The following is a 13498-nucleotide window of genomic DNA, read 5'->3' on the forward strand; positions in this document are numbered from 1 at the left end:
TGCCATTTTGATTTTTTTTTTTTAAACAAGCTTCTTATGTGAAAAGAAATAAAGTGAGTCAAGTCCCATATAATAAACAAATCCATAAAAATATGTTGCTATTTCTTGTATTTAGCTCTTTTATAATATAAAATTATTTCCATGCTATTACAATCAAGAACCTTGAGGTTGAATATATTTTATTTATATCAATTATAAGACATTTGCTGTTATTTAAAATACCAAAAAATTCTTCAAGATTTTTCAATACGCAATGTTTTTAGAGGTTGAAGACCACCGATCCATTCAAGCTCTTGCATCTGTAATTTAAAATCATTAAATGACATAAAGTCGGTGTTTATTATCATCATTGATAGGTGGTGATCTACATGTGTTGACATATCATCTTATCATGATATCATGTCTAGCTGTCTATGCATGTAATTACTAATTATAACAATTCAAACGTAATAACATAAATAAAAATAGAAAATCAATAAACATACGTTTCTTAAAAACTTTATTTGTTACAACTTACAACCAAGTGAGGGCCCATTTGACTATCGCATATATTTTCATAATTCATTTATTTGAAAAAAAATGCATATTGGGAAGACTTATCACCAACTTTTTATTTTATTTTAATATGCAACTACTAGTTATTTGTTAAATCAAAATGTATAAACTTGAAAATTTTCTAAGAGATAAAGTGATACAAATTGTATGACAAAAAATAAATATAATTAACTGAGGTTAGAATTTAACAATACTTAACTGTTTTTGTTTTGGTAATTTAAGGTTTTTATTTTGGGTTTTATTTATAATTAGCTATTAGACTCACGTACTACATGAGTTAATTTAAAAAAATGAATATAAAAGTTAAAATATTTGAGAACTTTGAATTTATAAGAAAATAAGAAAAATAATGAATTATTATAATGTAAATGTTATTATCTTTAAATTTAAACAAATAATTTAAATAAAGAAAAAAACTAATTAGCTTTAATTTTGGAAATTTGAAATTAAAAGGCAAGTTTATTAATGAAATTAATATCCATTTATTGCAATTATTTCATTAAAATATTATGTAGAATTTAATAAAATAGGAAAAACTTATAAAATGACATGTGGAAAAAAATTCAAAATAACCACAAAATGACATTTGGAAAATTGAATGAGAATATGACAAGTGACAAAAAAAACCTTTATTTATTAGAGATGACTAGTTGCGAGACTCATGTATTACATATGTTAATTTAAAAAAAAAAGTTAAATATAAAGGTTAAAATATTTGAAAACTTTGAGTTTATAAGAAAATAAGAAAAATAATGAATTATTATAATGAAAATCTTTTTTTATCCTTTAAATTTAAACAAATAATTTAAATAAAGAAAAGAAACTAATGACATTTAATTTTAGGAATTTTATAATTAAAAGGTAAGTTTATTAATGAGATTAACATCCATTTATTACTACATTTATTGCAATAATATTATATAAATAACATGTGGAAAAAAATTAATTCAAAATAATCACAAAATGACATTTTCAAGTTGAATAAGCGTGTGACAAGTGACAAAAAAAAACATTCATTTATTAGAGATGACTAGTTGTGAGACTCGTATATTACATGTGGTAATTAAAAAAAATTTAAATATAAATGTCAAAATATTTGAAAACTTTGAATTTTATAAGAAAATAAGAAAAATAATGAATTATTATAATGAAAATGTTTTTTTATCCTTTAAATTTAAACAAATAATTTAAATAAAGAAAAGAAACTAATGACATTTAATTTTAGGAATTTTATAATTAAAAGGTAAGTTTATTAATGAAATTAATATCCATTTATTACTACATTTATTGCAATTATATTATATGGAATATTTAAAATAGAAAAACTCATAAATAACATGTGGAAAAAAATTAATTCAAAATAACCACAAAATGGCATTTGTCAAATTGAATAAGAGTGTGACAAGTGACAAAAAAACATTCATTTATTAGAGGATTTGATTTTTTAATTGAATCGGTCTAGTGATTGGTTTTTGGATCCACTTTCTGATTTTTTTTATAGATTTTTTATTTTCTTGAATACATATTAATATATAAAACCAAGAATTTGACATCCACATGTTCAAACATTAAAAATACATATAACATCCCAAAAATCATGACAAAATTTTTTATTTTATTAAAACATTTTCAATAAGCCATCAGATAATCAAACATTGTTTTCGAATCATATCCATGAAAATCAGAGTGTCAAGATAATCTCTCAAAACATAAAACAATAGGATCATGTGTACCATCATGCCTTCGTCTTGCCCCGATTATCAGAAGTACTTGAAAACATTAAAATCAACAACCGTAAGCTAAAGCTTAGTGAGTTCCCTCAAAATACTCCACACAACAATACATATATAATGCATGCACACTGGACCCACAACATAAGACTGGATTGCTCCTGAGCCCACGTCATAAGACTGGATTGCCCCCTCCCAGGCCCACAGCTCATGACTGGCTTGCTCCAGAGCCCACAACATAAGACTGGAATGCCCTTCCTGACCCTCGACTTATAACTGAATTGCTCTCAGTTTTGTTGTCTTACAACACAAAGCAGTAATGTCGCAACCCAACCATACTATGTCGCCATATGCAACAGATAAACAATAACCAGCAATATAGGTACTCATACATATCTACCAATCTACCAAATCACTACAGTATACCAACACCCTACACGCAAGGACACATACTACATTATAAAGTAAAGTGAGAAAGTCACCTCGATGCTTAGAAGATAACATCACCAATCATAGATCTAATAACCAACACTACATATCACCTATACAACAAATAGGGACCACATCTCAAGCTACAACCTAAAACCCAACATTTGACCTAAAGTCAAACTTGGTCAAAAAGTCAACGGTCAAATTCAACACTCAAGAGTGACACAACCGGTCACCACATTGAGACCACTTGTTGGTCACGTCGTGGCAGAGTGGCAACATGATAATCACGAAGCAGCCCCTCGTCATGTCATAACGACTAACTCGTCACGTCGTGAAGAACGCTCTGGACAACTTAATGCCTTATGTTGTTAATCCTTCAAGCACAGCAACCAAACTTTCCAAAAGGATTTCTCCATCTTAAAATACCATAAAAATCATAGATTTTTAGACATGCATGTCCAATGCATGTCTTAAACACCAACTATGTCAAAATGAAAGGAAAAAGAGGCCAAATCACATGTATGAAACCCAAAGCTCATTAATAATCAATATCTAGGACAGAGGGATACAAAGGAGTCACAAGAACTCATAAAGTTGCCAACTTTATGAGTTTCCAACACTCAAACTTCCTCAAAAGATGAGAGAAGTGAACCAAACCTTAGATCTAACATGCTTGATATAAAAAGGCAAGAACTTAAGGGATTACAAGAGTCCTAATGCAACTCAAAATGATATAAGAGTGGCTTGCTAGCTGAGATGGTGCACCAAAATGCCTTATCTTATTCATTAAGGCTTCAAATCACCAAAAAGGAGCTTAAAGGTCAAAAATGGAGGATTAGGGTTTCTTGAGGGTGAAGGAAGGTGATGTAGGTTGAGGGTGTGCAAACACTAACCCTCTCTTCCCTTAAATAGGGGACAATCCCCGAAATTAGGGTTTTGGTACGCAAGGGCCATCACGTTGTGACCAAAAAATGGTCACGTCGTGACAAGCAAAAGGGATGCGCGTTATTCTGGGGTATCGTCCCGTCGTGACACACTAGTCCTCACGTTGTAGATCAATCTAAATACACTAACAAAATATATAACCATAATTTTTACATCCTTCCAAATGCATAAAAAGCATAGAGTCCAAAACAAATTATAATTTTAGATGAAAAGTAACACATCAAGATCAAATCAAATTACGGATTTTGAGACTTTGAAGCTTTAAATGCATGTTTCACGGTCACTTAGTAAATGCAATTCACTATCAACTTTATCCTCATTACAATATCTAAAAAACAACGTTAATGTTACGTAATATACTAATAATAAACTAAAATTACAACACTACATTAATATTTATAGAGAAAATGTAACCTTGTATTTGAGAAGCCAATTCATGTTGTTGCTTGTCAAACATATTTTTAAAATCGTTGTAATTAAGTTCTCCTCCCATCTTTTCTTCAACCACCCAAAAGTCCGTATTATCGGTACATTCATAGTCATTAGGATCGTAAGATCTTTTTATCAACCTTGAGTCTACGAAACCATTCACAAAAAAATGTTAAAATAAAATAACATTGCTAATAGATAAATATGTTATTACAATATAATGCACCTATTTTATAAATTCAAGTTGCACTGCAAAAATGCAATATCATTTAGCCTTTGATGTTTCAACTTATTCCTCTTTTTTGTATGAATCATTTCAAAAACACTCCAATTACATTCGCAACTAGAGGAAGATGTAATATAACTTAATATTCTAGTGTCAAATTTTTGGTTTTATATATTAATATGTATGTAGAAAAAAATACATGCAGTTTCAAAAAACTGGGTTGAATCGGTAACCTATCGCCAAACCAGTTCGACTAAAAAAACCGGGTTTAAAAACATTGGCCTAAGTCCTATCTTCACCGGTTTGAATGGTTTTGGTTGGTTCACTACAACTGGTTCAACCAAAATTTCAGAAAAACTTGTCAATTCTCTCCGATATTGAATTTAACATAAAATCGATACTTAGTAATCCGATCACTATTCTGGTTCCCGATTTCACCCGTTCAAAATGTCGACATTAGTAATTATAGATGTGTGGGTTCATTTTATTTGATATAAAGAGAAATAAATATGGATCTCACAAAACAAGGAATGAATGATGGACTTTTTTTGTGGTTAAAAGTTAATATTCAATGGATTCACTTTCTAAAGATGTATAAAAATAATATTTTATTTTCTACTAATTATAAGTCATTTGTTGTTATTTATAGAGGAAGATCAAAAACTATTTGCCACGTGCAATCATTTGATCTCTTATAATAACCGTCAGAATATAGGGTAGGAAAACAAATATTGGTAATCTAATATGTATATCTCAAGGTCCGGTCCTTATATAGTTACTTTTCATGTTGATATTTCTTTCCTATATTATGTTTGGGTTACATCAAAATTCCACGAGGAACACTCAAAGTTTTAAGCACAAATCAGTATGTTCAGTTATGGAAAATGTACGGATTGGGATATTTTCATGAGAGAGTTATGAATAGGGGAAAATGAATACATATACACATTTATTCGATAGTTGGATAAGATTGATGAAATATCGGATTCTACAATTAAAAACCGTGTCTAGAAAACTAGTCCTCAAATTGTCTTTTTGGAGTGGTAGGTTAGGGGGGATTTGTCACAAGCAACTTGGATGCTAGCTTAAGTTTGAGCATACTTAGATTTCGTCTTTTTCTTCAACTTGGTTCGTTCAGATGATGTTTGAGCATACTTAGATTTCGTCTTAAGTTTGAGCTTATTTAGATTCCGTCTTTTCCAACACTCAACCTTCTACCATTTCATCGTGCTAAGTATCAAACTCATCTTATTTTCATATATCCAAGACTAACGATCGAAGATGTCTCTTTACAATAATTATAAGGGAGAAAATAATAATGCAAATGGAATGGATTCAAAATGATGTTACTGCATGGAGTTGGTTGATGATACTCGAACATGTACTTGTTTTGAGTGCCTATTTATTAACTATAAGTCTATATGGATTGATTACAAGTCGAAATATGGTTAGGGCTCTTATGTGTCTTCAACTTATATTAAATGTAGTTAAGCTCAATTTTGTAACATTTTCAGATTTTTTCTGCAGCTACTGAAGCTGCTATCAGACTCGCTATTGTTTCATTAATTTATCGTAACAAAAAATCAACTCGTATAAATCAATAGAATTTGTTGAATATATAAACCATAACTCAAACATCATTGCATGACCTAAATCCATATATCATCATCTTTGATAAGATGATCTAAATGTGGTGATGTATATATGCTGATATTTTTATGATAATAATTATATCGGTTTATATGTGTAACCCTAATAATTCACGCATAACAAACTGTATCCACATAAATGTAGCTATGCAACAATAATAACAAAAGCTAACAACATAATTAAATAAGTTATATGGATTATTCATTGTCATTCATTTTTTGTTAGGAAATTTGTTATGAGATTTGATAATCTTAACATATTTTTATTAACTAGTAATGGTTAATTGGTTAACCGGATAATATAACCGAAAATTTTGGTTAATGGAATACAGGTTAACCTGATTTTTCGGTTTAGGTTTAGGTTGAAGAAATAAACGAACCAATAGTCTCGGTTAACCTTTTGAAATATGTTTACGGATCGGTTAACCATTCATGAATACCCTATACCCCCATCAAATCTCATGTTAATATTTACGAGCTAATATAGTCATTTGGACCTGAGATTTCCACCTGCTATTTCCATATGACTATAGAAATCATTTATTAAATTTTTAGGTAATTTTATGATTATATGAATCATTTATTAATTTTTGGGTATTTATTGAAAAGCATTAAAGAATTAGCTATATTTGTCTTTCTCGGGAAAAAAAAAAAACAAAAACAAAAAGTCCTAAATTTTGTTTGAAACAATACGGGATAATCTCACATATAAAATGGAGATGATGGCAACAAAATTTCAAAAGCTATGAAAACACACACCTGCTGGTTTTTCTTTCATCAATAGCTCTACGATAAAAACCACAAAGATTTATATTTTTTTGGTCGTTAACATGAATTTGTTTAGGGATTTGTGAAGAATTTAGGAAACTAAATTGTTCGTTTATGAAAATCATTGATCAGGAACAGTTAACAAACGCGATATAAAATCGGATTTTGGAGGAAATTTCCAGTGGCGCCTCCTTCGTTAGATTGGTTGAGTATTTTGGGTATTTTCTTCTTCATCTGTGCTCATTACTTGTTTTTATGAATATGATGAAGATAACTTTCTATACCCATATAGGCTGTTCGATTTTTGCTTGATTTGGAATGCTTATGGTTTATTGTTCTTTGAATATTTGCCCTTTTTGTTTGTGCATTTTAGGGTTTAAGAAAAAAAATCTAGTGATGATTTTGATTCCGTTTTCGGTATGTTATATTATGTTTATCGGATCTGATGCGGCGGTTTGTTCAGTTTTTGCTAATTCAAGTTCATACGAGTTATTACATTTTTAGATAATCCATTTCACGATTCTAAAGAATGAAACCATTCAATGTTGAATGTATCGAGATTATTCTACTGATGTACATCAATCAATGAAGCTAATGTTACAACCCACAAGTTTAAATTTCATCTTTACCCCAATCTGATTGCGATTTTGGGGAAGTTTATGTGATTCCTTAGTTTTGCTATAATCTAGCTGCATAAAATCTTCCCAATGATCAATTTAGTAGGTTTTTAGATACCACATTAATGTTTCGAGTCTTTATGACGATATTTTGTTTGAATCGCTTAATTCATGGTTCTAATTCCTGACATTTTACAATGTTAAGTTCTTATCATCTGTTTCATTATACCATCAAACGAATTGACTACTTGTTTTGCAAAACTGTATAACTGTTTATGTTGATTTTCTTCTGTGTTAGATTCATCAACTTAGGGTACCTGTGACGCTTACACACAATCGTTCAGATATTCCACATGTTCTTTCATATCCCCTTTTGGTAGTTTCAATGGTCAATGTTCGTTTTTAGGGTTTCAAAATGGAGCCTATAAATAGGATGTTGATTTGTACTTTGTATATATAACTTGATGATGCGTAATCATACTTCATGTCCTTATTTATTTAATTTTTTTTTTTTGTATTAGGGCTTACTCAATCAGAGGAAGACCCTCTACTCTGAATGCTGATATGGAATGCAATAAAGATGAAGCGCTTCGTGCTAAAGAGATATCTGAAGCAAAATTAATAGAAAAAGATTTTGTGGGTGCGAAAAAGATAGCACAAAAAGCTGATAAACTATTCCCAGGGCTTGAAGGTCTTTCACACCTCTTTCAGATTCTTGATGTTTACATTTCTTCAGAGAAGAAGGTCAATGGAGTATCAGATTGGTATAGTGTTCTTGGTGTGGACCCCACAGCTGATGATGAAGCTATTAGAAGAAGTTACAGAAAATTAGCTCTCTCTCTTCACCCTGACAAAAACAAATCCATTGGAGCTGAAGGTGCTTTTAAGCTTGTATCTGAAGCATGGACAATATTAGCTGATAAAGGTAAAAAGAAAGCATATGACCAAAAACGAAACCCTAAACCAATTTACCAAAAAGTTTCCACCTCTACCCCTCCACCCACCACATTTTGGACTTCATGTACAAAATGCAAAATGCACTTTGAATACTTGAAAGTTTACCTCAACCAAAAGATCCTTTGCACCAATTGTCATGAGCCCTTTTGGGCTTTAGCAATTTCACCCCCTCCTGTAAATCTTCATCAAATGTGGCATCCTCCTCAAAACAAGAACCTCAATGCAAATCATCAGATGAATAATCTTGGTGGACAATTTAAAAGACAACATGAAGTGGGATATCAGAGTCCAAATTCAGTTAAAGTTGATGGAATTGCAAAAAAGAGACGTGTAGCCGAACAGTCAACCATGGAACGTGAAAAAGTCAACGTTTCTACAATCAACAAACCTAAGAATAGTGTGAGAGAATTGTCATCTGCAGAACTTCGTACCATTTTGGTATCAAAAGCCAGGAATGAAATCAACAAGAAATTGGACGAGTGGAATGCAGAAAACGAAAAAGAAAAAGAAAAAGAAATAAAGAAAGAAGTTATCAAGAAACAAGAAATCGTTCCAAATGGTATGAGTAAGGTCAAAGATGTAAAAACACCATCAAAAGATAGCCTCGATGACATGGATGATGATGTTGATGATGATGATGACATGGACACCGATACAAAGAACACGGAAGCAATCCTAATGAGTGTCCCGGATCCCGATTTTCATGATTTTGACATGGACAGAAGCGAAAGGGCGTTTTCGGAAAACCAAGTTTGGGCAGCTTATGATGAAGATGATGGAATGCCTCGATACTATGCAATGATTCATAGTGTGATATCAAGGAAACCATTTAAGATGGAAATAAGCTGGTTGAATTCCAAATCCAATGCTGAATTAGCTCCAATTAATTGGGTCGCATCAGGGTTTCCAAAAACAAGTGGCGATTTCCGAATCGGGAAACGTGAAATCAACACCTCACTAAATTCCTTCTCACACAAGGTTCATTGGGAAAAGGGCAAAAAGGGTATTATACAAATTTACCCACGAAAACACGAAGTGTGGGCTGTTTATAAAAACTGGTGTCCGGATTGGAACGAGTTCACTCCAGATGAAGCGATACATAAATACGACATGGTGGTAGTTCTTGAAGATTATGAAGAAGGGAAGGGTATAATGGTAAATCCACTGGTGAAAGTTGGTGGTTTCAAGTCTGTGTTTCATCAACAACATTCTGATGTTAAGGAAACGCGAATGATTCCTAAAGAGGAAATCTTTCGATTGTCTCATAAAGTACCTTATTATCTGCTAACAGGTGAAGAAGGTTCTAATGTTCCAAAAGGTTGCTTGGAGCTTGATCCTGCAGCGTTGCCATTGGAGCTGCTGAAGTCAACAGTTGAAGAGAAAGTCAATCCAGTGGAGGTTAAAGGGATTATAACATATGCTAGAAAAAGGGGGAAAAATGCAAAAATTGGTACAATTGAAGGGGTGGTTTTAGAAAATGATGGTAGATAGATGATAGATAAGAATTAAGAAGAGATCAGTGGTTAGTTGACCTGAAGCAGTCATTAATTTTGGACTCGAATGATACTTTGTTAGAAAGCTAATTTTGTAGCAGGTCGAGCTTTTTTTTTTTTTTTAACTTTTTTGCTTTTGCTGTAAAAAACGTTTTACTCTATGTTTTTTTTTTTTTTTGGGGGGTTAACTTGGAGACTTGTTATATATATACATGAAATCAATAGTTTCGTGAAGAAGAACCATGTTTTGTTCTAAATTCTAATGAACGACTTCATTATTATCAAGCTTAAGAAAGAAAGGTTTATCTTTAAATGCCGTATTTGGATGGAATAAAGAATGAAGAAAAATACAAACTAATAAAAATAAAAAAATTATATATTTAAATAATAATTTTGGATGGAAGCAAGGATATGTACATTTTAAATAGTGGAAGTGGAAATAGATAATGGAATGAGATATGGTGGCAGGAAAGCCATTCATATTGGATATTTGGAAATTGATTATAACTTTACACTTTAACATATTTATCATCAAGGATTCAAGGCCAATGTCATTTTCACTTGTCATGAGTGCTGGGCCCAAAACCTTTTTACTAGGCAAAACAGACTTTTATAGAATTAATTAATTAATTATTAATGTTTTAAATATATCTTAATATAGTAAAATAACTGACAACTTGTAAATCATAATATAATCAGAACAACGACGTAAACGGTGGTGGTAGTTAGAAGCTACGGGTAATTACACCACCTTTTTTTTGTTTGGGCAAGGCAATTAATTTGACAAAATGGATTTTAGTTTTGGGAGATTCTCCAATTTAATGAGAGATTTTGGTTCGTAAATACGGGATAAATAGCACAAAAGACATAACGTTTATATAAAAATTTTAATTTGACGTTGTGTTTTTTTTGTCTCAAATTTGACATTATGTTTTCTAATCTTTTACAATTCGAATCATTTGACCAGTCAACCCGGTTACTTGCTAACGTGACATGATGACGTGTTGGTTTTGACGACGTGGCATGCTGATATGACATGCTGACGTGTCAAAATTGAATTTTTTTTTCACAAAAAACACTAAGTTTTTCCCTTGTTCAATTTTAACACTAAGTTTAATTTTTCCTTTCAATTTTGATACTGTTTTTTGTTCCAAACTGTATAAACATTATTTTTTCAATTTTATTAAATGTTGACAATTTTTCATTTGAAACTGTATAAATATTTTTTTTTAATACATTTTAAACTATATAAATATATTTTTTTCATTTAAAAATCATATTTTTGTATAAATACAAGGGTTTTTTTTTAATATTCAAATCGTAATTTTATTTATAAATATGTATTATTTATATAAAAACCGTATTTTATATTAAATACGTAACATTAAAATGAGTTTGGAGGTTTGGAGGCGTGTAGTCGATCAAGGCGCAGATGTAAAGTTTGCAGCCCGTGAAAATTTTACATCTTATTTGAAGCTTATGGTTAGTTTGGTTCTAATGATATAACTAATGCGTATTTATACATTATGCTTTGAATGTAAAAATAAAAATAAAAGAATAAGAAAAAACTTGTATTTAAATAAAGATATGGTTTTTTACACGAAAAAATGTATTTATACGTTTTAAAATGTAATAAAAAATATATTTATGTGGTTTCAAATGGAAAATTATCAAAATTGAACAAAATTAGAAAAATAATGTTCGATTTGAAACAAAAAAAAAACAAAGTGCCAAAATTGAAAGTAAAAATTAAACTTAGTTTCAAATAAAAAAAATGAAAACTTAATGTCTTTTTTGAAAAAAAAAATTAATTTTGACACGTCAGCATGTCACGTCATCAAAACAGACATGTCATCATGTTACGTCAGCAGGTAACCAAGTTGAGCGGTTAAGTAGTCAGAATTGTAAAAAATTAAAAAACATAATGTTAAATTAGAATGTTTATGTAAACTTAATGTCTTTTATACTATTTACCCGGTAAATATATTGGCTTGGAGAAGGAGGTTGAAAAAACTTTCAACTAAAGCCAATCTAAACAAGCATGAAATTAAGATGAATTATCTTTTGTGTGTAACTTTTTAGAGTTTTTAGACTGTTGGTCTCAAGCCTTTATACAAAAAAATGTCTTGATGTAGTTTGATGGGCAATGTTAAAATTTTGTAATGAATGGTTTCTGGAGCGGTTAAACTAAGTAAAGTTACCCTATTTAATTACATATTAAGGTAATATATTTTTAATTTAATTTTCAGTAGAATATAGAACTAAAAATTATCTGAGTTGGTTGTCTTAAAAACCATATTACTCTATTAGTGATATTTCCTCTATATAAGGCCATCAGGTATGGTTGCAACACATAAGTTCGTGGTCTAGATGCCCACGAACCACGACCGTATACACACCATTTCGGTGGCTCGTGGTAGTTCATGATCATGTGTGTTCGTGCTCTGGACTACGAATGGAAACGGGTAATTTGATTGGCTTTTGAGTAACGGCCATATTTCAGGGTTTAAAATCTTTTTTTTTCTTTAAATTTTACCTTTCAAACATCATTAAACATCTTCTATTAATACCACATTTATTCTCTCATTTTACTCATATAATTTTTTTCTCTTCTTCTTACAATCACACACTTCTCTTGCTTGATAAATTCAAAACCAATGGCTCCTAAGAAGATGAATTAGTCAGAAAATGAAAAAGAGAACTTAGCATTAGCATGTGTAGCTGTTTTAGAAGACCAAAAAACGCCTCCTAATTTTTGAGTAAAAGTTAGAAACGTTTTCATGATTTAATGGGTTGTCAAAGTCGTAGTCTTGATGAAATATGTTCGAAGTTTCGTGACATGAAGGTTAAATGCCTTGAATTCAATGAGATTTATAATTTTGTTATAAACAACGTAGACGAAGACGACTCGTTTGTTGTGGCCATGCACTAATATGAAGACATGAAACACACATCGTTTAAACACGTCAAAGTTTGACGAAAATTGAGAGAGTCCTCAAAATTTAGTCATTAAAAATAAAGTTTAAAAACTGTTTTAAATTGTTTGTGGTTGTATTTTTATGTTTTTTATTATTATCTTTTTTATTTTATGTTGTGTGTTTTAAATTAATGTAATCTCTGTTTCATTGAATAAAAAACTAATTTAAAAAAATATGTTTTATTGTGTTTTTGAATTAAATTTAAATAAAAAAATATGTTTTAATGTATTTTTGAATTAAATTTAAATAAAAAAATGAGGTGAAGTGATATGTTTAGTGGTAGGTATCATATGGTTAGTGATAACGAGTATGATGATGATGTGGCACCCACCATTATAGTAGTTAGTGGTGAATATAACGGATGATCTGATATGTCTTGTTATCTAACATTTTGTTAGCGTATTCTAATAAAATTCAATTGTTATTAAATAGTAAACACAAACAATTTTAACCTAAATTATAAAACTATTTAACTTTAATAAAAATTTGGAACTATTTTTTTTTTAACAAAAATTATCTTTCAATCGTTATTGGTTCTCGCTTATTTGTTCTTGACATATAATGAGGATTAGATTTGGTTTCCTGTAAATGACATAAACAATCCTAATACAAGTTTTAAAAAGAAATATTCAATCATATAATAATTAATTTTTGAATTTAAAAAAAATATATATTCGAGGGAATATTGCATATTTTCTCATTAAAATATTTATAAATAT

The 13498-nt window shown here is 30.2% G+C and overlaps 1 protein-coding gene across 1 annotated transcript; it reads left to right on the forward strand.

Moving 5' to 3' along the window:
* Window positions 1-6705: 6705 nt before the first annotated feature.
* LOC145052256 (uncharacterized) lies at window positions 6706-10041 on the forward strand. The gene is made up of 2 exons (XM_079000044.1): window positions 6706-6952; window positions 7873-10041. Exon 2 carries the CDS (start codon window positions 7916-7918, stop codon window positions 9797-9799), a length of 1884 nt encoding a protein of 627 aa, XP_078856170.1. The 5' UTR covers window positions 6706-6952; window positions 7873-7915; the 3' UTR covers window positions 9800-10041.
* The last annotated feature ends 3457 nt before the right edge of the window (window positions 10042-13498 follow it).

The sequence above is a fragment of the Lactuca serriola genome, chromosome 5 (assembly GCF_051521515.1).
Source record: "Lactuca serriola cultivar US96UC23 chromosome 5, Lser_US96UC23_V15, whole genome shotgun sequence".
In the NCBI taxonomy this organism is placed as follows: domain Eukaryota; kingdom Viridiplantae; phylum Streptophyta; class Magnoliopsida; order Asterales; family Asteraceae; genus Lactuca; species Lactuca serriola.